The sequence below is a fragment of the Balaenoptera physalus genome (genome assembly GCF_965194825.1).
Source record: "Balaenoptera physalus genome assembly, chromosome: 20".
In the NCBI taxonomy this organism is placed as follows: Eukaryota; Metazoa; Chordata; class Mammalia; order Artiodactyla; family Balaenopteridae; genus Balaenoptera; species Balaenoptera physalus.
The window spans coordinates 15,125,044-15,149,044 of record NC_138901.1 but is presented as its reverse complement, the minus strand read 5'-3'; the positions used below and the strand labels follow the sequence as shown (position 1 = coordinate 15,149,044).

The following is a 24,001-nucleotide window of genomic DNA, read 5'->3' as shown; positions in this document are numbered from 1 at the left end:
AAGTTGCCCCCTCCCAGCTGCCGCCGCGCTGCTCCTTTCAGCACCGCGGCGCGGACAGCTCCCGGGCGGCAGCGGAGGGGAGGAGGCGCGGCGAGAGGCCGGCCGGGGAGGGCAGCAGAGGGTAGACGCAGGCGGGCGGGCGGGGCACGAAGCCCCGCGGCCCTCCCCGGGGGCGGCGCCCGCCCGGAGCCGGACGCTGCGGAGCCAGAGGACAGACGGAGACGCAGGGAGCCAGGGCGCTGGTGGCGCCAGGCAGAGGCCGCAGCCGAAAAGATGCCGGTCCGCAGGGGCCACGTCGCGCCCCAAAACACTTACCTGGACACCATCATCCGCAAGTTCGAGGGCCAGAGTGAGTGTGTGCGTCGGATGGGGGCATGATCTGGAGCGCTGGTTCGGTGGCCGGAGTGGCCGGAACCCTTTACTAACTTCATATAGAGCAGGGTGGCGGGTACCTGAGGCTGAACGCAAAACCCTTCCCTTTAATGTCCCCGAAACACCTTCTCCCCCAGGGAGCCCCCGCTTACCTCCGATGCCGCCCTCTCTCCTACAGCACGGTGGGCAGATCGCAGTGCTCCCCTCCACCCCTGAGCTGTTTTTTTCCCCTTCCAAGCCCTGACCTCCCCTTCTATCACTGTACCGCTTCCCTCTTGAACCGCCCCCCCCCCCAAATTCCTTCAGAGGTTTCCTTTTTGCCCTCCTTTTCACCTCCTAACCCTAGCCACTCTGGTCTTTCTAGGAGCTCACCCAGGCCTGGCCCCCGTCTGGTCACACCCCTTTCCCTGCCTCCAGGAAGCCTTGGGCCTCCCTCCCTCTTCACGACCCCATTCATTCCTGCGCTGGTCTTCCCACAATCCCCAGCCCTGACTCCCCTTCCCTCACTTCTCTAGTCACTCTCCTGCTTCCCCCTCCTGACCACCCCCTCATTACTCCCAGGAGTCCCCTGACCTTCCCCCATGACTCTGGCCTCCTTGGTCTTCCCGCCCTCCCCAGACCTGACCTCCCCCTCCCCCATTCTGATCACCGCTCTGCTCCCCCATCCAGATCCCCCCTGACTGCTCCCAAGAGTCCCTATGATCTTTCCCTCTCTGCTGCTTGATCCTGGTTGCCATGGGCTTCCCACCTCCCACCCCAGGTCGTAAGTTCCTGATCGCCAATGCTCAGATGGAGAACTGCGCCATCATTTACTGCAACGATGGCTTCTGTGAACTCTTCGGCTACTCCCGAGTGGAAGTGATGCAGAGACCGTGCACCTGCGACTTCCTCACAGGCCCCAACACCCCACGCAGTGCCATGTCCCGCCTGGCACAGGCCCTGCTGGGGGCCGAGGAGTGCAAGGTGGACATCCTCTACTACCGCAAGGATGGTGAGGCGCCCTCAGGCCACAGGTTCTGCAAGGCAGGCTTGGCCCCTCTCTTGTCCAGACAGAGTGGCCATGGGAAGGGCACTGACCCAGGGGACCAAAGGGCCTGGATAAATCTTGTCTCCTCTCTGGGCCTCTGTTTCCTCATCTGTAGGGTGAAGTGATGGACACTGGATGAAATGCCTTCTGAGGTCCCTTTCAGAGGCCAGGGACCAGGCTGAGCCACCAACTGGTCCTGGCCCCATGCAGGGCCTCCCGCACCACCATCCCTCCCCCATGTCCCTGGTCTCCTGGCTGTCCACTCTGTCACTGTCAGCCCCAGCTGTCAGGCAGCTGGGATGGAAATTAACCTTTACTCATCTCCGTCTGCTCTGGGGATTAGTGGAGGAGTCACCCCCTCAAGGCCTCTGTGGCCAGGCAAGGCATGGGGCAGCTGGCTTGAAAAGAGTGCTGGGTCTGGCTCACCAAGCCCCAGCTCCTGGGGAGATAGGGTCTGGAGTTTGCCATGACCTGGAGGCTCATCCTGTTTGGGATGTTATTGCCAGCCCAAGCTTACTGCAAACAGCACAAAAGCACGGGGCAGGGGCTGAGGATGAAAAATTATGGAGCCCTTTAAGACCCTCCCCCCAGTGCTTCACTGGATCCGTGAGGGGAGGGAAGAGAGGAGTGGGAATTAGGATCCTTTGAAATCACCTGGATCAATGGCCCCCCCAGCCTGGTTCTGCATCAGAACTACCTGGAGCTTGTTTTCCAAAACACACCTTCCCTAGAGAGAGGCTGGCTCAGATGTGTGGAGTGAGGACAAAGCAGGTGTACTTGTAAAAATCTCTCTGGCAGTTTGGATGTTTTGCCAAGTTTAGGAGCCACTGGCTTAGTTAAATCCCTTCATTTCATGGATGAAGAAACCAAGGCCCAAGAAAAAGAAGGGACTTGGCCAAGATTCTACTGCTTGGGTCCAAACTGGGACTGGACCCCAAATCTCTGGATTCTTCCCTCAGAGATATCTGGTCTGAATAATCCCAAGAGGGGAGAAAGGAACCCAACAGCCTCTGTGTTTGGAGGCAGGACTTTGGGGGAAGGAAGCCCCAGAAGAGGGCCCTCCCTGGGGAAGAAGGCATGAGGATCACTGGAGTGCAGGTAAAGGGCAGGCACTGGGGCTGAGGGGTGCTGACAGCCGGGTAGCAGGGGCCTCGTGTGTGTGTGTGTGGAGCATGAGTGTAAGTGTGAACCTGAGCATGTGTGTGTGTGTTTAAGGGCTTCCGGGTGCTTCTTGGGCAGGTCCTGGCTGTACCTCTGGCTGTCCCCTGCTGCTGCCACCCACGTGAATGGGGTAGTGATTAGGGGACTAGGAAGAACCTGGCTTAGCTTGGCAGCGCTCACAGGGTTCATGAAGTCAGAATATTTTTAAAAGCTGTGACCTCACCTCCTCACATCATTGCAGAGAGGAGGTGACAGTCAAAGGAGTGAGAAGGGTCCTAGGGGAACAGGATGGGACAGAAGGAAATGAGAGGGGACAACAAGTCCTTCCCTGTCCCTCTCCTTGACCCCAGAGCTCTACCTGGGCCCCAGAGGGGTGAGGACTGGCCACAGACTCCTGGTGATGTCAAATCAGGGCTCTTAGGGTCTCCTCAGCACCCTGCATGTGCCTGGGCAGGGGGTAGAGGTCAAGGCCAAGCCTTGACCCTCAGATCAGGACTCAGGTCTTCAGAACCCTGCTGGGGTCCTCTAGCAATCAGAAGGGGCCCTAGATACCTAGTCTTGGAGGTTGTCCCTGGGTGAAAATGAAAAATTACCCACATACCTGGTGCCCCATAAATCCCAGTCTATTCCCACCCCCACCCTAAGCCCTTCCCTGTCCTATAGTCCAAGACCTTGACCACCTGGACCTGCCCAAAATTGGCCTGAAACCCAGAAAGGGGAACCTCCTGGGCTTCATTCCCCTAAGGGAAGGATGTAATGCTCAGATAACTTATGTTCACCTTATGGTCCACTCTGACTGCATGATTGTTTTTTATCATATTCACATACATCTTACAGTCCTGCCGGAGGGCACCCTGATGGTGATTTCTTCCCTCCTCAGGATACCTCTTCTCCCCCCTCTTCCACTGTCTCCAGGGAGGTGAGAAGGGAAGGGGTCCTGGACAGAATTCTAGCTGATTTGTACTCCTCTTTTCCTCTAAAGGGGTAATCCGCTGACAGTTCTCCAAGTCAAAGTAGAAGGTCTATGTCCATATATCTCCACATTGTGCAGATGTGTAAAGTTGGGCTCAAAGAGGCCAGGGCATTTGACAAAAATTACCCCATGAGACAGGGCTCAGAGACCCCTGAGAAACTGGCTCTGCCGCCATCTGCCTTCACTAGGACGAGTAAGAACCTAACAGCTGGAAGGCATGGGCATGGCCATAAGACTAGAACGAATGAAAGTCTGCAGGGAGGGATGGAGAGCACTCAGATCCCCGCCCCCGCCCCGCGCCCCTACTGGGGACCTGCCAGAGGGGCCCATCCCTGCCTGCCTTGGCCAGATCCTCTTCTCTGATGACCCCACACCAGAGTCCCTCAATCCCCAAGCCTGGGGCTCCTCTGGTCCTCAGCTCCAGATCCGGAGGATAGGGCAAGGGCTGAGGTCTGAGGTCCCAGTGTTTCCTTTACACCCACCCATGAACGTCAGAAAGACCAAGTTGGGAGGCGGTATGCAGCAGCCGCCCTCTTAGTGGCAGCTTTTCTGGCACCAGCTCCTCCCTGAGGGCTCACCACATGCTGGGTGGGGGTGTGTAAAGAGATGGGGGCAATAGACAGCAGGGAGGCTCACAGGGGAGGGGCGGGGACTCTAAGAAATTGAAGGAAGGGACACATCCAAGACACAGAGAAGAGCGGACAGCAGTGAGGTGTCCCAGGGGGCAGATGCGCCTGCTGCCCTTGGTCAGAGAGGTGACCGGGAGGAGTCCCTGGAAGGGAGAACGAGCACAGCCCGTGGCCCCCCGTCCAGGGAGGGGGCAAGGGTACAGGAACACTGCCACTCCTGGGCACAACCTAGGGTGACCACACTCACCCACTTCCGGTCACCCGGACACAGTTGCTCATGAGCAAGGACAGCTTAGGAATCAGGAAAAGAATGCTCTGAGCTCATCCAAATCCTCATAGCCTTCTGTCTCCACCACCCCACAGGCAGCAAGCATGAAGGTCAGGCATAGGGTGTCACGCATGGCCCCCTTCCAGCCCTCACTGCTCTGATGGGCTGGTCTTTGGTCCATTCCCAGCCTCAGTTTTCCAAAGATAGCATCAGTGGGTACACTCTGGGCCTTGGCAACCCCTAGCAACATAGAGCCTGGAGGCCCTGCCCTCTGCCCAGCTCTGCCCTCTCCCCGCCTGCTCCCAGGCCAGATTTCTGCAGTGCCAGAGAGAGTGAGGAGATAGTCTGGCCTTGGGGGCGGTGTCTCAGGTCACTGGCCAAGGAGGCTTCCTGGGTGGGTCCCAGTACCCACACCTCGCCATGCCCCGGGCTGACAAGAGCAGCCTGGGAGGCAGGCCTACAGCACTGTGAGCCCAAGAGTGGGTCACAGAGGCAAGCGGGTAGCCTCTCCTCGGGGTGGATGTCTCCCATGGGACCCAATGCAGCAGCTGGCAGATGGCTGCCTGGTGACTGGTGCCTGGTGCCTGGGAGTCCGGGAATCTGATCCTGGAGATTCCTGCTCCCAGGGAGGAAAGTGGGAGGGAGGATGGGGGGCAGCTCGGCTGCACCCCAGCACTAATGGTGTGAGGAGGCACACCAGAGGGGCAGCTGGGGGAAGCGTGATTCTAGTGGAACCCAAAGTAGTAATACTCCTGTGAGCTAGCCTCCCACCCACTCACATTTACACACGTCCTTCCATTCACTCAGTTAACAACACCTGGAACAGGTGCTGGCAGCTGGCAAATGAGACAGACACAAACCTGCCTTCTGATAGTCATTTCACCTGAGGCCCCTGCCCTTAGCATCCTGACCCTTGGGCCTGACACCCACCAACACTTTGAACTGAGGGACAAGGGATGACCGGGTACCATGGAGGGGGGCTCACGGGGCATCCAGCCAGCCCACAGACTGGACTCGGGTACAGGGCAGCTTTAGCTTGTTTTGTTCCACTCACCTATGGGAGGGGGAGTGAGACCCTGGAGCAGAGAAAGAGGAAGAGTGGGGTCAATGGCTGGGTCTGGGCTTCCTGGGAGAGCGGGGAGAGAGGCTGGAGGACCCGTCCTGCCCCCACCCTGCTATCTGTCTCCCCCTCCCGCTCCAGACCCCAGGCCACTGCCCTGCCTGCCCCGCCCCCCAACCCCAGTCCCAGCACCAGCACCTCTGCCTCGAGACCATGGGCCCCTTCCCGGCCTGGAGCAGCAGCCTGGCCTTCATTCCAGTGTCCTCGCCCCAAACAAGTCCCCTCCCCTCTCCAAACTGTTGTGTACTGAGAGCCCAGGGCGCCCCGCTCCAGGGCCCCAGCCAGCCCCAGCAAGTCAGTTTCTCAGAACCCCAGGCTCGGCAGAACAGGGGTCCGTGTGTGCCCTCCAGGGATCCACTGGGTGCCACCACGGAGCTTGAGGCCTCATGTGCCAGCTGGCTCAGTGCCCAGCACTTAGTATGTTCTCAACAGTGAGTTCCTTCCAGCATCAGGGGAGCAGGACATCTTTGTGAGACGGGAATATGGGAGCTGAACCGAGGGCCAGCCAGAGCTACATGGGGGTAGAATGCCCGACCTCACCTCCCCACTTAATCCACCCCCATCTGCTCGGCTTTAATTACAGCAGAAGCGAACCTCAAGGTTAAGCCCTGAGCTGAGGGCCGAGTGTGGACTTGGGCCCGATGCTACGTTATCTTCTAATGAGAAGCTTAGCTGCTCTCTCCACCTCTGCCCTGTGGGTTGGGGCACCTGCTGGGCAGTGTCACCAACCCTCTGCCCAATAGCTCTGGTCACTCTGCAGGCCTCTTTACCCGCCACGGCTGCTCTTAACTTGACCTTAACCCAGCTTGCTCCCTAGCTTCCCCAGGCCAGGTTCCTGCTGGAGATGACCCTTCCGGTGACACGCCCTCCCCGCGGTGTTTGCAGCCTCCAGCTTCCGCTGCCTCGTGGACGTGGTGCCCGTGAAGAATGAGGATGGGGCCGTCATCATGTTCATCCTCAACTTTGAGGACCTGGCCCAGCTCCTGGCCAAGCGAGGGAACCGCAGCCTGTCCCAGCGCCTGCTGTCCCAGAGCTTCCTGGGCTCCGGTGAGGCGGGGAGCAGGTGGCAGGGGAGGGGCGGGCAGCACCAGGTAGCGCAGTGGGTCCCCCAGCCCTGGCTGCTCTGACCCCAGCCCTGGTTTCAGAGGGCTCTCATGGCAGGCCGGGCGCGCAGGGACCTGGCACGGGCAGGGTCAAGTACAGGACCATCAGCCAGATCCCGCAGTTCACACTCAACTTCGTGGAATTCAACCTGGAGAAGCACCGCTCGGGCTCCACCACAGAGATTGAGATCATCGCACCCCACAAGGTGGTAGAGCGGACCCAGAACGTCACCGAGAAGGTCACCCAGGTGCGGCCTACAGGGCAGGGTGGACGGGGCTCTGCTGGGCCTCGAGGGTCCCTTCTCAGGCCCTGGACTGGACTCCTCCGGGGCTGGGCTAGCAGAGGGAGCCGGCCTGCCCAGCCCCCTACTGTCTGGTCTGAGCTCCAGGCCTCTTGTCCTGCTGGAGTCTGATTCTTTAGACCTAAAGACCTACCCCGAGGCCACCACCCTGATGCTCAGCTCCCAGAACCAGGGGAGGGTGGGGTCAGCAGAGCCCGTGACTAGTGCCACATCCTAGGCCTGGAGGAGCTGGGAGGGGGGAACCTGCAGTCACCATGGGGGCCCACCCAAGGCTCTGCCAGTCCCAGAGAAGGAGAAGCAGAGAGAAGAGGTGTCAGGGCCATACTGAGAAGTGGGTGGGGAAGCCCCAGCCCTGCTTCTGCCCCTTGCCTTTGAGGCGACGGCCAGCCCCCATGGCAGGATCCTTCTGCAATCCAGGCAGAGGGGAGGTGGCCCTGGCATCTTCAGGTCCCGTTGCCCAGGTCCCTGGGGATCAGGCCCGAAATGCCTCCCTCCCCACCAGACCCATGCTCCCTGGGTCCTCTGTTCCAGCTGACCCCAGTGTCCCTCCTCCTGGGGCCTGATGCCCCAGTCCCCAGCTGACCACCCAGAGGGAAATGCAGAGGGCCGTGCCCAAGGTTCTGGTTCCCTGCCACTAGCCCGCTCTGTGACCTTGAGCAAGAGGCCTTATGCCCTTACTGGGCCCCAGGGCTCCCATCCGGAGCAATGAGTTGGACCGCACAGTCTCTGAGGACTCGTATGAGTGTGCTGGCCCCACGAAGCACTGAGGGCTGCCTAGGCCAGAGGTGGGCAAGGGGCTGCAGGGCGAGGTAGGCGCCTACTCCAGCTTCCCCTGGGACTTTGCTTCATAAGCGGATGGGAGCAGCTCTTTTTCCTCCCTGCCCCTTTCCACCTGAAGCACTGTCTGTGCCGGAGCAGATGAAGTAGAAACTCCTTGTGACCCAGCCCCTCACCAAGCACAGGAACCCTGGGAAAGGACCCCAGGTTGAGGGCTGGGCGCTGGGAGGTCAGGCAGGGTGGCCCAGTGGCCTGGGAGGCCCACCTAGCTGCACACCGCGGGGCCGTCAGGTTGGTGGTAGGGGCCATGGGGGCTGTTGGACTGGAGAGTTGCCCGTGAAGCCTGACAGAGCTGGCTGGGGCCCGTGGTCCCTGCCCGCACCCAACCTGTCCTGCCCCCTTCCCCCTGCCCCAGCCCCTCTTGGCTTTACTAACCCACTGCATGTGGGCCCTAAGGTGGGGAGGAGCCTGACAGAGCTCAGGCTGGCATGGCCCAGAGCACGGAAGTCACACCAACCTCAACCAGAACTCAAAGGGTCTAGAGGGCTGTGATCCCACACCTGAGTTCCTACATCCTGAGGGCCCACTGGGAAGGGCCTCGTGCTGGCCTCAGAGGCGATGGGAGACTATGGAGGTCTGTGGTGGGGGAGATGGCACCCCTGTCTGGAAGCCCTGAGGATGTACACTTCCTCGGACCCCACCCCCCCAAATTCTGACTGCCTCCCTCCCACTCCCCGTGCTCTGCTGTTTCATCCTGGCTGGTCTTGAGCAGCCAGGGGCGGAGGTGGCCATGACAGCCAGGCTTTCAGTGCTCGTTTGGCCCCTTTTAGTTGAGCCCCCGTGTGGACTAAGTGCGGGGCATATGAGACAGACGTGCGGGACAAGGGATCTGCAGCTCTAAGTCAGTAGCGGATAACTGTGTGGTCAGGGTGTTTACAAGGAGCAGGGAGAAAATTGAAAAAGATGGTTTGAGTCTGTGCAGGGTTAGAGGAAACTTCCTGGGGAGACAAAATAGGAGCCGAGGCCAAGGCTGAGCTGGAGGTCACCACAGGGTGGGGACACTGTGGCCCCTCCTAGGGCCTTGGATGGCAGATGGGGGACCATCTGGTTGGAACCAGCCCTTGGGTGCATCTTCCTTACTGTGATCCCATCTGCTAATGGACCTGGTTTGCAAGGTCAGAACCTTACATGGTAGATTTTCTTAAACCAGGACCACCGGCAGGGCCCTATCTAGTAGTGCTAGGCAGGGGGTGGGGCGTGGTCCATGAGACACCCCTCAGGCCCCATCCTTGTCGGAGCAGTGTCTGATATGGGTTGAGTGGGGAGGAGGAATTATCGTGTAGAGCGGCATGTGCCATTGAGACGCACCAGTTCATTTACTCACAACAGCCCCGTGGAGTTTGTTGTCCTTTGTCATCCCCTTCTGCCAGTGAGGGAACAGAGGCTCACAGAGGTTAAAAAACTTGCCCCAAGACAGACACACAGCAATGTCCGACCTGGGATCAGCCTGGGAGGTCTGGCTTCAAAACGCATGCCTTCCCGCTGCCCCAGCTGTTTGTTGTGTTGGGCAGCTGGGCAGAGCCTGGGTATGTTGGGCTGGGCCCTGGTGATCCTGTGTTGGCCATAGGCTCGGAGGCGGGGGTCAGAGGGGCAGAGCAGAAGGGCGTTTGGCTGAATGTAATGATCAAAACCCCCTCGGATGCGTGAAGTGGTCAAGGCTTCCGGCACACAGGACCTGTCGAGGGCTCAGATTAGCTACTCACCCCCAAATTTGGTTCTTTCCACGGAGGCTCTGAGGGTTGGCCCCAGGGAGGGCGGCCCTCACTGGTCCAGGCTCCACAGGGCCCTCAGGAATGAAGAGGCTATTTTGGGGGTGACTTGTTCCCATCGGGAACCTGACCACTGGAAACTTCCCAAACCCAGCAGAGAGGACTGATGCCCCGCCCCCCGCCCAAGCACCCTCTCAATCTGCCTGAGCCTGGCCCTCCCCTCTCCCCTCCCCCAGCCCTGTCTCCACCCACTCCAGGCTGGCCTGTTTGGGGGGGAGTTTGTGAGCTTCAAACCTGGGGTCACTGTGGGACAGAGCTGCACCCCTCCTCTGGACCCACCCTCCTCTCTGCACTTCCAGCACACCTGTCCCCTTAAGAACTTGCCCTGTCATACGTGCCACACCCCATCTTTGTCTCGTCCCCTCTCCCCGGCGCAGCCCCGATCGCCCACCCTCTCCCACATCTCCCTTCCTAGGCCTCACCCCTGCATCTCCACCCCTCCCAGACCCATCTCCCCAGCGGCGGCCGCCCTGCTGACCACCCCATGGTCCCCACCCCCAGGTGCTGTCCCTGGGTGCGGACGTGCTGCCGGAGTACAAGCTGCAGGCACCGCGCATCCACCGCGGGACCCTCCTGCACTACAGCCCCTTCAAGGCCGTGTGGGACTGGCTCATCCTGCTGCTGGTCATCTACACGGCCATCTTCACGCCCTACTCGGCCGCCTTCCTGCTCGGCGACCAGGACGAGCCTCAGCGCGCGGACTGTGGCTACGCCTGCAGCCCGCTCACCACGGTGGACCTCGTCGTGGACATCATGTTCGTCGTGGACATCGTCATCAACTTCCGCACCACCTACGTCAACACCAACGACGAGGTGGTCAGCCACCCACGCCGCATCGCCGTCCACTACTTCAAGGGCTGGTTCCTCATCGACGTGGTGGCTGCCATCCCCTTCGACCTGCTCATCTTCCGTACTGGCTCTGATGAGGTGAGCAAACCCCGTTCAGGCCAGCCGCGGTGGCCGTCCCCTGTGCCCCAGCCCTGGGTGCAGAGAGTACCTGGCATTGGGCACCTTTGCCAAAGCAAGTGGTGGTGGAAAGGGGTGGGGGGCTCAGACATCTGTCATCTCCCAGCCCTGGAGAAGGAGCAGCGGAGCACCCCAGGCCTGGGTGCCCTCCCTGTGCTCCAGGATCCTGCCCCTCCTGGGACGGACACTCCTGTGCCCCAGCTCCTCGTGCTGACTTCTAAACCACACTTACCCTGGCGTTAGAAAAGGAATCCACAGGCTGTCCCTCAGTGCAGCCTGACCCCCTCCTAAGCCCCAGCCCCTCCACTATGCCCACTCTGCTTCTCACAGCTGATGCGAGGGCATTTTCACGCTCTTCTCGTAGCTTCCAGTCCCACTACGTCCTTTTGACTCACCTTCTTGGGATCAGCTTTCCACTCAAATCAGCTCTGCCTCTTGTGTTCCAGTCAAGCCCCAGTCACCCAGCCTGTCCAGCACGGGGTGTCCATCGTGACTACCTGCTCCCATGACCACCCACTCCCAGCAAATCTACCCCCAGGTCCTCTCTCCCACTTTCCGCCCACACTGCCCCTGCCTGCACACTAAGTGGCCTTCTTACCCACCTCTGCCCCAGCCCCACACCTGCCAGCCTCAGCCCCTGCACACAGAGGCCAGAGCGAGTTTCAAATCTCTTGTCTGACCCTGTCCCTTATCTGACCCAGTCTTCAGAACTTTCAGTGGCTCCCCAGTGGCTTGGAATAAAAGCCGAGCTCTTTGTGGGCCCTGCGGCCACAGCGGCAGCCCCCGCCCACCTTCCCGGCTCACTCCTCACTCCTCCACCATCTTCTACTCTGTGCTTCCAGCTGCAGCATATCCCTTGGTTTTCCACGTGGACTGTGCCCTCTCACACCTCCACGCCTTTGCTCGTGCTGCCCCCTGTGCCTGGAGTGCCCTCTACCTCTCCCTCCTGTCTGCCCGGAGACCCAGCCTCCTCTCTCAAGGCTCAGCTCCTGTGTCACCTCCTCTAGGAAGCCTTCCCTGCCCTGCCGCTGCAGACTTGACCTCCCCTTCCTCTGTGCTCCCCATAGACTTTTGTGCGAGCAAACATAAGGCTATTTTGAACTCTACACTGAGCACTCCTAAGGCCCTGCACTGTGCCCCACTGCCAAGAGCCTGGCCCAAAGCAGGCTCTCCGTAAGCGTTTGTTGAATGACTATGTGACCATATTCGCAAGTGAATAAACGTGGTCTTAAGCACAGCCTTTCAAGGGCTGACCCCCAACTCCGTGGCCCCCTCCCTACCTCTCCAGACCACAACCCTGATCGGGCTGCTGAAGACGGCTCGGCTGCTGCGGCTGGTGCGCGTGGCTCGCAAGCTGGACCGCTACTCTGAGTACGGGGCGGCCGTGCTCTTCCTGCTCATGTGCACCTTTGCGCTCATCGCACACTGGCTGGCCTGCATCTGGTATGCCATCGGCAACGTGGAGCGGCCCTACCTGGAGCCCAAGATCGGCTGGCTGGACAGCCTGGGCGCGCAGCTCGGCAAGCGCTACAACGGCAGTGACCCAGCCTCGGGCCCCTCGGTGCAGGACAAGTATGTCACGGCCCTGTACTTCACCTTCAGCAGCCTCACCAGCGTGGGCTTCGGCAACGTCTCACCCAACACCAACTCTGAAAAGGTCTTCTCCATCTGCGTCATGCTCATCGGCTGTGAGTGTCCCGGGCCTTACCCATAGAATCCCAGTTTCAGTTTTGTAATGAGATATAACAGAGTGGGTATGATAGGCAAAGCCTAAGTTTGCAGCACAATGAACTTTTGCATATGTGTACACCAACTATACACAGAATTTAACACCCATGTAGCCCTCGCTGTATACCAGGGATCAGGACAAGCTACATCATTTTCAGGGCCCAGTGCAGAATGAAAATGTGGATCCCTTTGTTGAAAAAAAAATTATTAAGAATTTCAAGACGGTGACAGCAGAGCATTAAACCAGGCCCAGGGCCCTTCTTAGCACAGGTCCACACCCATGAAGTATTTAGAGATGTTAAAGCCCAGAAAAACAAAAACAAGGGGAAAATGGGTGAAAACAAGAGACCAAGAGTTTTCCCTTTATTATATTTTTACAACTTGAAAGAGAAAACAAATCTGAACTAAAAAAAATTCATTGCCCTGGTTTCTTCTTCTCAGGAGTTTGGCCTCTGGGCCCAGGAAGCTGCCAAGAGGGAGGGCAGAGGGAGGAGGGCAGGAAGCCCAGGGGTCTTTGTCCCCCATATGCCCTGGCACCGTCCTGGGCACTTGTGACTTTGCCCTGGACAGAGGGGTCCCTGGCTGGGGGATCCCAGGGAGAGGGAGGGAGTCCCGGAGCAGGCCCTGAGGTGTTGTGGCCTGGTGCAGATACTCAGGAGCTCACCCCCCCCATCCCCCGGCCCCGTATCCCCCGCTCCCTGCCCCAGCCCTCATGTATGCCAGCATCTTCGGCAACGTGTCGGCCATCATCCAGCGCCTGTACTCGGGCACGGCGCGCTACCACACGCAGATGCTGCGAGTCAAGGAGTTCATCCGCTTCCACCAGATCCCAAACCCGCTGCGGCAGCGCCTCGAGGAGTACTTCCAGCACGCCTGGTCCTACACCAACGGCATCGACATGAACGCGGTGAGCCCCCGCCGCTCTGCCTGGGGCGGGGCGGGCGACCTAGCCCAAGTCCCAGCTCTGGCTAACTCCCCGAGCGAGGCCAAGGTCCCGCGGGCGCAGGGCGTCCCCAGAGCCCTCCCCACCCGTTCCCCCAGCCCCACCCCCGCCCCGGCCGCGCCCCGCTGGACGCGACCGCCCGTCTCGCAGGTGCTGAAGGGCTTCCCCGAGTGCCTGCAGGCCGACATTTGCCTGCACCTGCACCGCGCGCTGCTGCAGCACTGCCCGGCCTTCCACGGCGCCAGCAAGGGCTGCCTGCGCGCGCTCGCCGTCAAGTTCAAGACGACGCACGCGCCGCCCGGGGACACTCTGGTGCACCTCGGCGACGTGCTCTCCACACTCTACTTCATCTCCCGCGGCTCCATCGAGATCCTGCGCGACGACGTAGTGGTGGCCATCCTTGGTGCGTCTGGCGGGGAGGGCTAGGCCGGCGTGTGGGGTGTCCTGCCTGGACCAGGCCATTCCCAATGATGACGGTGGCCCCTTCTGCTGACCTGCCATGTGCAGAGCATGTGCCACGGGGGAGCTTTACACCCAGCTCAGTCAAGCCTTAAAACTACCCTCTGCCACAGGCCCCATTTTCCTGACAGGAAAGTTGATGCTCAGAGACGTCTGGTGGGTGGACAAGCAGGGATTCCAGGGCTACGGGGCTGACTCGGAAGTCCAGGCAGCTTCTGACCTTCTCCCACCCTTGGGAAGCTCAGGGTGAGAGGGCGAGGGTTTGCCTCGGATGGAGGGGGGTCCCCAGTCTCAGTGCAGCTGCAGGGACAGCTGGACACTTTGGAGGAAGGATACGAGCATTGGACAGGGGACAGATTTGGGGCACACACAGCCCCTACCACTTACGTTGGGCAGGTCACTGCAGCTGTCTCAGATGATTCTCATCTTCCTTGCCTTCCCGCTGACTTCAGCCCACCCCAAGTCCCTGCCCAGGCCGCCAGCCCCTCACCCTCCCCTGCTCGCCATGGCCGAGCTCTACTCCAACCCCTCTACCCAGTCCTCCCCCTCTGGCCTGCCCTCGGCTGGTGTTCACCAGGTGTGGTGCCCACTCTCTTCTCCCATTACATCCTCACCTGGGCCAACTCCTTGCTCCCATGATCTCAGCCTCACCTATGCCACAAGGACCCCCAGAACTGTGTCCCGGCCCCAATCTCTCCTTAGACTGGACTACTCCATGTGTTCTTGGGCATGGCCACCCTTATATTCCATAGGCAGACCAAACAGCATATCTCCATCTGAAATCATCTGCCCTCAAAGGCAGCTCCGTCGGCATCCCCATCACTGTGAACCTTCCGTTGCCTGGGCCAGAGACCTGGGAGTCAACCAAGGAAGCACCCTCCTCCTTTCTGCCCCACCGCCACCATCCAGGCAGCCACGGAGCCCTGTCTGTTCCCCTCATTAATCTCTCTCTGTCCCATACCTGTCTACTTGTCCCTGCCTGGGTCCACCCCGCATTGTGTGCTTCCTGGGCAGGTGTCAGGAGCTCCTTTCCCGTGGCCCTGAATCTGGTCTACTGCCATACTCCATCTTCCACCTCCTGCCCGTGACCTGAAATTCACATCTGGCATACTCCTCTTTTGCTCAGAATCCTTCCATGGGTCCCATGACCCATGGGCCAAATGTAAACCCCTGTGCGTGGCATGCACAGCCCTCCCCGTTCTGGCCACCTTAAGCCCTGCCAGCCTCCCCCCTAGTAGTTCACGCTCCAGCCATACAAACTAGTTAGTTCTCTAAACCCGCCCATCTGTCACAGCTCTGTGCCTTTGCACGTGCTGCCACTCTGCTCAGAGCACCTATCTTGCACCCCTGCCTGGCAGACCCCAGTCATCCTTCAATGCTGAGCTCAAGCATGGGCTCCTCTATGAGCCCTTCCCTCAGTCTCAGCCAAGCTTAGAAGTGCCATCCATGTGGGAGAGACAATAATTATTATTAATAATTAAGAAGCCAGTCCAATTTAAGTTTTATTTAGAGACATGAACTCCTCTCATTTTGTCCTGAGTGGAAATGGACATTAGATCATAATCCTTCATCTACTGGAAAACCATCACTTTATAATGTTGCCCAGATTTCCAGCTTCTTGGGTTTCATATGTGACCCTGGAGGGTCCCTTCCTTCTCCAAGTCTCAGTCCCCTCCTCTGTAAATGACCTTTTATCCGGTTCTCTTGGGGCACATGTCTTGGCCTTTGTCCATCATTGTGCAAGCAGTTAGCACCTCTTGTGTGGTATGGCCAGGCTGGGGGGCTGGACTTTCCTGTGGGGAGTGGCCATCCAAGTAATCATGGTCCCTGGCACCCTGGCCCTGGGCTTTCTGCCCCCAGCCCTGACTGTGCCGCACGGACCACATGCTGCTTCCTCCACCCCGTTGCCTTTTTCCAGTCCTCCTAGAGTCTCACTACACAGCCCCCACTTCACTTGCTCTGTAAGCCCCCCTCTTCCCTGCTCCCAACCACTCCTGGTGGAACGAGCCTCTCCCTCCCCTGTAGCCCCATTGCTCTTGGCTCTTCCCTGTTCTAAGGCTCTAGAGATCATTCTGTAATCTGCCTCTCTGGGATTTGGGGGGCTCCTTGTGCATGGGACAGCATCTTATTCATGTTTACATCCCGTGGCTAGCACAGTATCTGGCACCAGGAGGGCCCGATACCCTCACCACGTGCCCCTGTATCCAGCCCATGTCCACCCTGTGACATCCGTGCCTCCCAGTGCCTTGCATCCACCTGTCTGGTGCGTCTTGCTATTCGAGCCACTTCCTTAAGCATCACATCTGCTTCTCTGGACAGCCCAGGGGGGTAGACAAGGCAGATATGGTTATACCCATTTTAGAGATGAGGACACTGGGGTCCAGAGAGAGGAAGTGACTTCCCCAGGCTTCCTCTGCTGCGGCCATGCTGGTCACTTGGCCCCACAAAGGGAGCGGGAACACAAAGAGAGAGAAGCCTCAGGCCCTTCCCTGGGGAGCTGGGTACTCCTGACCCTGGGTCCCGTCCTCTCTGCAGCACCGCGGCGGCCCGGAGAAGAAGAGATTGAGCAGGGAGCCTCTAGGGTCCCTACTGCCCACTGTCCCCTGGGTGGGGGTGGTAGGGGCAGTTCCAAAGAAAGTGGGAAACAGGAGGGGGGAGGCTAATAGAGGATGGTCCCGAGGGGCCTGGAGATAGCAAGGGGACCCACATGCTGGTGTGGGAGGGGTCTCTACAGCACTCCTCAGCCAGCACATCCAACCTTGTTCCCAGGCCCCAGCCCAGAAGGATCCCTGAAGTGGGGTGAGGTCATGGTTAAGAGGTCCTCAGGGAGGCTCCTCAGAAGAGAACCTGGAGCCAGGCCCTAGAAAGACCCCGCCCCTCTGGCTGGCAGGAAAGAATGACATCTTTGGGGAGCCCGTTAGCCTCCATGCCCGGCCGGGCAAGTCCAGTGCAGACGTACGGGCCCTGACCTACTGTGACCTGCACAAGATCCAGCGGGCAGACCTGCTGGAGGTGCTGGACATGTACCCCGCCTTCGCAGACAGCTTCTGGAGTAAGCTGGAAGTCACCTTCAACCTGCGGGATGTGAGTCCGGGCTGGATAGGCTGGGTGGGGGGTGGCCCTCGGCCAGCTGGTAATGGGCAATGGCCAGTCAGCCGGCTGAGAGCTTGGCCTGCCTGGCCTAAAGGGACCCATCTGGCCACTTCCCTTCCTTTCAACCCCTTCCTGCATCCTTTGCCGTAATTTCTTCTGTGCCTACCATGGCCAACATAATGCTAAGTATGAAGGTAGCTACCAATTATCGAGCACCAACTATGTGGTAAGTGCTGGGCTCCTTTTACATGATCTCATTTAGTCTTCTTGCAAGTGGTGTTATTATCCCCATTTTCCGGATGAGGAAACTGAGGGTCATAGCGGACAAACGACCAAAGCCACACAGCCATACAGTAAGCCATATAGTCAATGGCGCAGCCAAAATGGGTCTCAAGTTTGTGCATCTCCATAGCCCGGGCTTTTCCCACCACATCCTACCAAGCTGCAAGGGGCGGGGGGGCGGCGGGGGCGGCAGTGTCTGCCATCCAAGAACTCACGGTGCCAGGTCCCAGGTGTATAAACAGTAATAGAGCAGTCTCTCAAGTTTATCACTCAGTGGAGGAGATTATAATAACTCAGGAAAAAGAAAGAGCTGCATAGTTAAATAACCAAGGAAGTCTCAAAGGTGTGCGGGGAGACCAAATATTTGTGGAGCTCAGGGTTGCCAAGGCGTGGGGCAGCCAGTACGGAGTGGAAGTGCCCGGAAGGGTCTGTATGGAGGAGCGGGTCTGGAACCAGCTAGTGGGAAGGCGGGGGCAGGCACACCTGGCAGGGGCAGCAGCAGCTGAGGCCCCGATGCTGAGCTCCCCACCCCCGGTGTCAGGAGGAGGGGTCCTGCTGGCCCAGCCCCACACCCAGCTTCTGGAGGTGGTGCTGAGGCAGGTTTACGTGCTCTGGACAGCCCTCCCCACCCTGTGCCCTCTGCTGTCCTCCCCTTCCCCGGTCTGCCCCCTTCCCACCTGGTCTGTCTAGGGGACATCTTGTAAAGACCCTGCCTTGGGGGAGGGCCAGCAGCCAGGAGCCATCAGGTGGCCCAGGTGCTCAGTGGCTGGACTCCAGGGCAAGAGGGATGTGGTCCCCATGGCCTGGGATATCTGCATCCCCTGGGTACCCCCAAGTCTCATGGTGCCAGGAAGTTGGGCTGCCAGAGGCGCTGCTGAGGGCACCCACTGAACGGACTGGGACTTCCAGACCCCGTCTCCTCAGAGGAAATCGCCCCATTGGCCCACGCTGAAGGTGGGGACACCAGGGCGTTGGGGAGAAAGGGAGGAGAACAGTCCCCCTGTCTTCCTCGACCCCAACCTTGCTGCTCAAGGCGGCCTCTCGCGAGACTCTGTGGGGGTCTGCACGTCTCCAAGCCCCTGTTCGTCTCCTACCCACACACCCAGGAGAGGAGCTGCTGGGAGCACAGTCAGGGAGCCCAGCCACCCGTCACCACTTTCTCACCTAGTGGCCCCGGAGGGAGGGGAGGGGAGGGCAAAGAGGCCCTGTCCTGGCTTTGGTCCCTGTTACCTGATGCTCTCGTTCTCCACAAGGCAGGCGGGGGTCTCCAGTCATCACCCCAACAGGCCCCAGGCAGCCAGGACCACCAAGGCTTCTTCCTCAGTGACAACCAGTCAGGTGGGCAAGGCCAGCCCCCACCAGTGTCTGCCCTCCCCAGCCCGAAGCCCCTGCCCAGCCTCCTGCCCCTTCTCAGGTCCTCCCCAACCTGCCTCCCCTGGGAGAGGCCTCCCCAGTCCCTCAGTGAGTGGAGAGGGGCTCCCTCCCTAGGCTCAGTGCCGGAGGCCCTTGTACCCTTCCTCCCCCTGTGTCCTCAGAGCCTGAGTGAGGGCTGCCCTCAGGGGTAGATACCCGCCAGCCCCCTGGGGCTCCACATCAAGGCACCAAGGGCCCTGCTGGGCGGCAGCTCCCTGGACAGTGAGGCCAGGGCTGGACGTTCCCACCCAGCCAGCCACCCACCCCCGCCAGGCTGGGGCCCCAGCCCCCCTCCCAGGGCTACAGCCTTCTGGGTCCCAGAAGCCAGACCTCTGTGGGGGCAGGACCTCGTACTTCAGGGCACCCAGGTAAGGAGATCCACTCCTCCCACCCTGTGTTCCCATGGCAGGTAGGGGGAGGGGCCCGGGCTCTGCTCAAGAAGGTCAGGCCTGTGGAACCGGCTGAAACGAAGCTCAAGTTTCCCTTTCCCCCGCTGTGCAGGCGCAGCCCCTTCCCTGAGCATCTCAGATGCGTCTGGCCTCTGGCCTGAGTTGCTGCAGCAAGTGCCCCCCAGGCCAAGTCAGAGCCCCCCAAACCCTCAGGGAGACCCAGACTGCTGGCCTCGGGAGCTAGGCTCCAGGCTAGAGCAGCTCCAGGCCCAGATGAACAGGTGAGTGACCTGTGGGCCACGGATGGGGGCAGCCACAGAGGGCAGGCCCAGTGGCAGGCTAGGCACGGGTGCCCCCTCCTGGTGCCTCAGGGACATCGCTGGGTGCCCCATGGGTTTGAGAATGGCCAGCCCCATTTAGCTGCAGACCTCCCCATCCCTGTCGCTAAGTGCAATTCCTTGGATGGCTTGTCCCAGCAAACCCTGGAGCATGCCAAGGAGGACTTCTGGGGAGAGGGGCATAACCTCATGCAGAAACAAATTCCGCGGGCCCTTGGAAAGGGGGTGTGGCCTGTGGGTGGCAGGGCTGTGGTGGCAGAGTGAGGGCTTAGGGGCACTATAGTCCTGGGTTCAAATTCTGGCTCTGCAACTTACCAGCAATACTGTGGACAAGTTACTTAACCACTCTGAGCCTCAGTTTGCCCTTTTGTGAAATGGGGATAACCAGAATACCCACGTCAAGCTTCATTATGAGGCCAGAGTATCTCTTTGACAGGCACCCTCTGGGAAACAGTGTTAAGGAGAGCTAAGCCTTAGGCTGGTTTCTTGTAGCCACGGGGGTGACTTCCCTGGCCACCAAGGCAGTGCATGCATGTTTGGGTTACCTTCACCTTTCCTAAGGTGTACCAAAACATCTACTTAAGTTCTTTCCATAGTACCATTCCGTCAAATAAAGTAATTTGGTTACCCACCCCCCTCCCCGCCAAAAAAAACTTCATTATGAGGACTAAATGGTGTGTGCACCCTGCCTGATCACCGTTGTTATCAGAGTCAGGGATGTGCTGAGGGGAATTTGGGCAGGGGCTGTGGATTATAGCAGGGAAATAGCAGGGACAGCACGCAGGCTACAAAATCGAGAGCTGCCCTCAGGACCTAAACTGCTTTTGCCAGCCCCAGCCCTGACCCTGACTCTGACCGTGGGGTTCTGCCCGGCAGGCTGGAATCACGCATGTCCTCAGACCTCAGCCGCATCCTGCAGCTCCTTCAGCAGCCCCCGCCCCAGGACCACACTGGCTACATTCTGGGAGCCCCTGCCTCCAATGACCTGGCCTTGTCTCCTGCAACCTCAGCGACTCAGAGTCCAGGAACTAGACTACCCCAGGGCGATCTGCCCCCTGCACAGGTAAGCAGCTGAGAGGATCCCCAGGGGCTTGCCTGGAGGCAGCTGCATGTCTTCCCCCACCCTTAACTTGGTCTCAGTGGGCGTCCAGCCCAGGGCCTTTGTGGTCCGAGAGCAGCTATGACTTTTGCTGTCCTCCTTTATGGTCTGAGTCATGACAGGCAGCCTGGACAGGTGGTGACAGAGCCCAGATTGTGACCAGGGGCTCCACATCTGGGGCGAGGGCAGCAGGACACACCTCCTGCCAGTTCCCATCGCTGAAGTCAGGGTGGCCTGGGGAGGCTCCCCATACCGCATGCCTCCTTCTTTCTTGCCCCTCCCAGGCCCCCAGTTACGGTGACCTGGACGAATGGAGGCCGAAGCTGGGGAACTCCTCCTCCAGGATGCTGGCCCCAGCCACAGAAATGGACAAAACTGCAACACTGTCCTCAGAACAGAAGCAGCCTGAGGGGCTCCGGTCACCCCTGGCCTCACCTCTGCATACCCTGGAGGTACAGGGGCTTGTCTGTGGTCCTCGCTTTCCCTCCCTCCCTGAACACCTCAGCTCTGTCCCCAAATAGCTGGAGTTCCAGAGACATGGCTGAGATCCTGGATTTGTGAGGAGCTAGAGCCACTATACCCCAAAATAAGAGACACCAGGAAGGAACTGAAGGTGGGTGAGGTGACAGTTAAGGATTTGGGGGAGGCAGACAGCCTGTAAACTGAAAACCATTTACCTAGAGTAGCTACAAACTGCCAATCCAGGTGACCCAAGATGGCTTGGGCGAAGAGGCTCAGGACTTCTCCCAGCCTCCCCCAGGTCTCTATTTAGACAGCAGGCCTGGTGGAGGGTGGGTGAGCCTCAGGTGTAGAGGTAGCTTATGGGACAGAGGGCTCAGTGAAGAACAGAGACCTTTCTGATCTTCTGTGTGAGAGCCTTGCTCTGTGCCAAGTACGATCACCTCCCAGCCCAGAACTCTCCCCCACCACTCAGCCAGCCCCCAAGGTTGGTCAAGACCTCCCGCCGAGAGCCTGTGAACCAGCTGGAGATGAAAGTGTCCTCTGTAGTGGACACATCAGGGCACAGAACTCCAGCCCTCAGCCACTCTACCCCCGACGGTTCTGTGATGACCTTTGGGACCCTAGTGGACAGTGGAGTGTCTCAGAGCTAATAAAGTCTGCACACTTCATGTTGGGCTGGGTGTGTAACTTACCTAGGGTCATCAGGTCCTTGATTGTGCTGTAACTGACAGCTGTGATCTTCTCCAAGTCCCTCTCCCAAGGAGCTGTGTGTTGGGGACCTGAAGGTGGATCCACCAGGTTCAGGAGTCCCCGGAGCAGGGGGCTTTTAGCCAGGCTGGGGTGAAGGGAAGCAGAGAGGCGCTGGCTTGGTGGCCATAGGGAATCATGACAACAGCCAACACTTCCATAGCGCTCACCCTGTGTTGGGGGACACCGTGCTGACTGCCCTGCAGATATTAGTTCATCAACTCTTTACAACAACTATATGGGGTCAGTATTATTATCCCGATTTTAAAGAAAGATGAGGGATCAGAAGCAGAGAGATACTAAGAAATTTACCCAAGCAAGAGGGGAACTTCTGGGGTGCTGGTACTCTTCTATTTCCTGATCTAAGTGCTGATTGCACGAATGTGTTTCAGGTTGTAAAAATATGTGCACTTCTATGTGTAAACTATACTTTGATTTAAAAAAAAAAAGAATATTTCCCAAAAACATATCAAAAGGAGGACATAATTTCAACCCAGATGGTCTGGTTTGAGAACATGTGCAGTCAACTACTCCACTGAAATGGGCTGTTGTCCAAAAAAGTCACTGGTCCTGTCCTTTTGCAGTACTTCCTAAAAGAATTTTGAAAATGTATTTCCCCCTCACACATTTTTAGTCGACATCTGAAGTATTTCATGATAAGTTTAAATAGTTCAAGAGAACAGGACTTCCCTGGTGGCGCAGTGGTTAGGAATCTGCCTGCCAATGCAGGGGACATGGGTTCGAGCCCTGGTCCGACAAGATCCCACATGCTGCGGAGCAACTAAGCCCGTGCGCCACAATTACTGAGCCTGTGCTCTAGAGCCTGCGAGCCACAACTACTGAGCCCGTGTGCCTAGAGTCCGTGCTCCGCAACAAGAGAAGCCACCACAATGAGAAGCCCACACACCGCAACAAAGAGTAGCCCCCCGCTCGCTGCAACTAGAGACCCAACGCAGCCAAAAAAATGAATGAATAAATTTTTAAAATAAATAAATAAATAGTTGCAGAGGACATAATTTCCAGTGTGTTGTAAATATTGACACTTTATAAACTGTTGCATTCATATCAATCTATTTCAATCCAAATAGCAGTGATTCAGAAGCTGATATCATTCATTTTAAAAACAGGAGAGCAAGCTCTTCTTTAACATAGTTCCTTTTTCTCTGCTCATAATTCCACTCTATTCCATCCACAGTTTATCTGACATGTAATTTATTTCCATGCTTGAAAGTCTATTATTAATAACCTTATCATATCTGTTTGCAAAACACGCTCAGTGCAAATAGAGAAAGCCCGCATGCAGCAATGAAGACCCAATGCAGCCAAAAATAAACAAATAAACTTATAAAAAATAATAAAAAAAGAAATTTTTAAAGTAATTGTAACCTTACTAAGGCTTTAAGGGTTACACTTATTAGTACTAGGTTTTTCAAAACAACATAAATATCTCTTTAAATTTTTATAGAAACTAAAATTTTATTGGATATACATCTTTTACAAGAGGGAATTTTCCTCTCAATTAGTTCATGTGTGTGGATGAATATTAATTTTTTATTAGAGTAAAACAGAAGCACAGAGAAAACTTGTTCACATAAGGAAGTAGATAGTACTATAAGGGGTTTGTTATATATAACAGTGTCACTCAATTCTTTGAATTCTTTCTGAGCTGTGTTAACAATCACATTTATCATTAAAAACTGTATTTATATATATATCTAACAATTCAATCCTCCTTTAGTTTTGTTGAAAGCAAATTATTGGAAACCATTTAAATTATAAAGAGATGTTACCTAGGTTCGGACCCTTCTCCATTTCAAACTCAAGACACAGATATAGTATTTAGGGCTAGATTAGCATTTGCCTTGGGACCCTCGGTGGGGAAAGGATGGAATGGGAACTAATAAAAAATGAGAGCCACACTGGTCGGGCTGCTGTCTGCTGAAGACCAACCCTAGAATTCAGAGCATTTCTACAATGGCCAGGATAGCGCAGGAAAGCCTGACTGAAGCTGGCCTGGCCCTGAGTACATCGGCGTGTCCAACGGTGTGTTCGCCTTGGGGCGCTGGGAGAACAACATTCCGGCGTAACGGGGGCGTTGGCATGACGGGGAATTACGGTGGTTCCCGTTTGGCGCAGGCCAGGCAGCCAGGCCGCGGAGCTCAGTGCCGCGGAATCCGGTAAGGCAGAATTTTCTTTTTCACTCGACAGAGTGGAGAAGCCGTTGGAAATAGTAGCTGCAGTGAGGAAGTCAGAGCAGGTCACACAAGACCTTTCACGCTTAGAGGCTTGACCTAGAACTTGGAGGCCTGCAAACCAGCGCGCCGGATTCTATGCACCCACGCCCCCATTCACCATCACTGCCCTGTTATCTCTCTGACTGACATCTTTGTCAGCCAATGACCTTTGGGGCTGTGAAAGCGCCTGCCCCCTGGAGTTGGGCGGGGCGAGTAATTGGAATGACAAACATTTCCACCAATAGCAAGGAGGTTTCAGAAGCCCAGGGTACAACAGCCAATGAGAA

General features: G+C 57.7%; 1 protein-coding gene across 12 annotated transcripts; it reads left to right on the top strand.

Annotated features, from left to right (window-relative positions):
- The first annotated feature begins 178 nt into the window (after nt 1–178).
- KCNH6 (potassium voltage-gated channel subfamily H member 6) lies at nt 179–23,987 on the top strand. Of its 12 annotated transcripts, XM_082443092.1 has the most exons (13): nt 179–349; nt 1,133–1,363; nt 6,436–6,597; nt 6,696–6,901; nt 10,063–10,488; nt 11,816–12,215; nt 12,963–13,162; nt 13,349–13,601; nt 16,548–16,741; nt 18,286–18,370; nt 18,947–19,115; nt 20,049–20,235; nt 20,556–23,987. In XM_082443092.1, the coding sequence occupies exons 1-13, from the start codon at nt 274–276 to the stop codon at nt 20,790–20,792; spliced, it is 2,826 nt and encodes a 941-aa protein (XP_082299218.1). In that variant the 5' UTR covers nt 179–273; the 3' UTR covers nt 20,793–23,987. The 12 variants fall into 12 exon arrangements, 11 of the variants coding, with proteins under 11 accessions (XP_082299218.1, XP_082299214.1, XP_082299219.1 ...); XM_082443088.1 differs by having other exon boundaries at nt 12,963–13,601; XM_082443093.1 differs by lacking the exon at nt 16,548–16,741 and having other exon boundaries at nt 12,963–13,601; nt 18,290–18,370.
- The last annotated feature ends 14 nt before the right edge of the window (nt 23,988–24,001 follow it).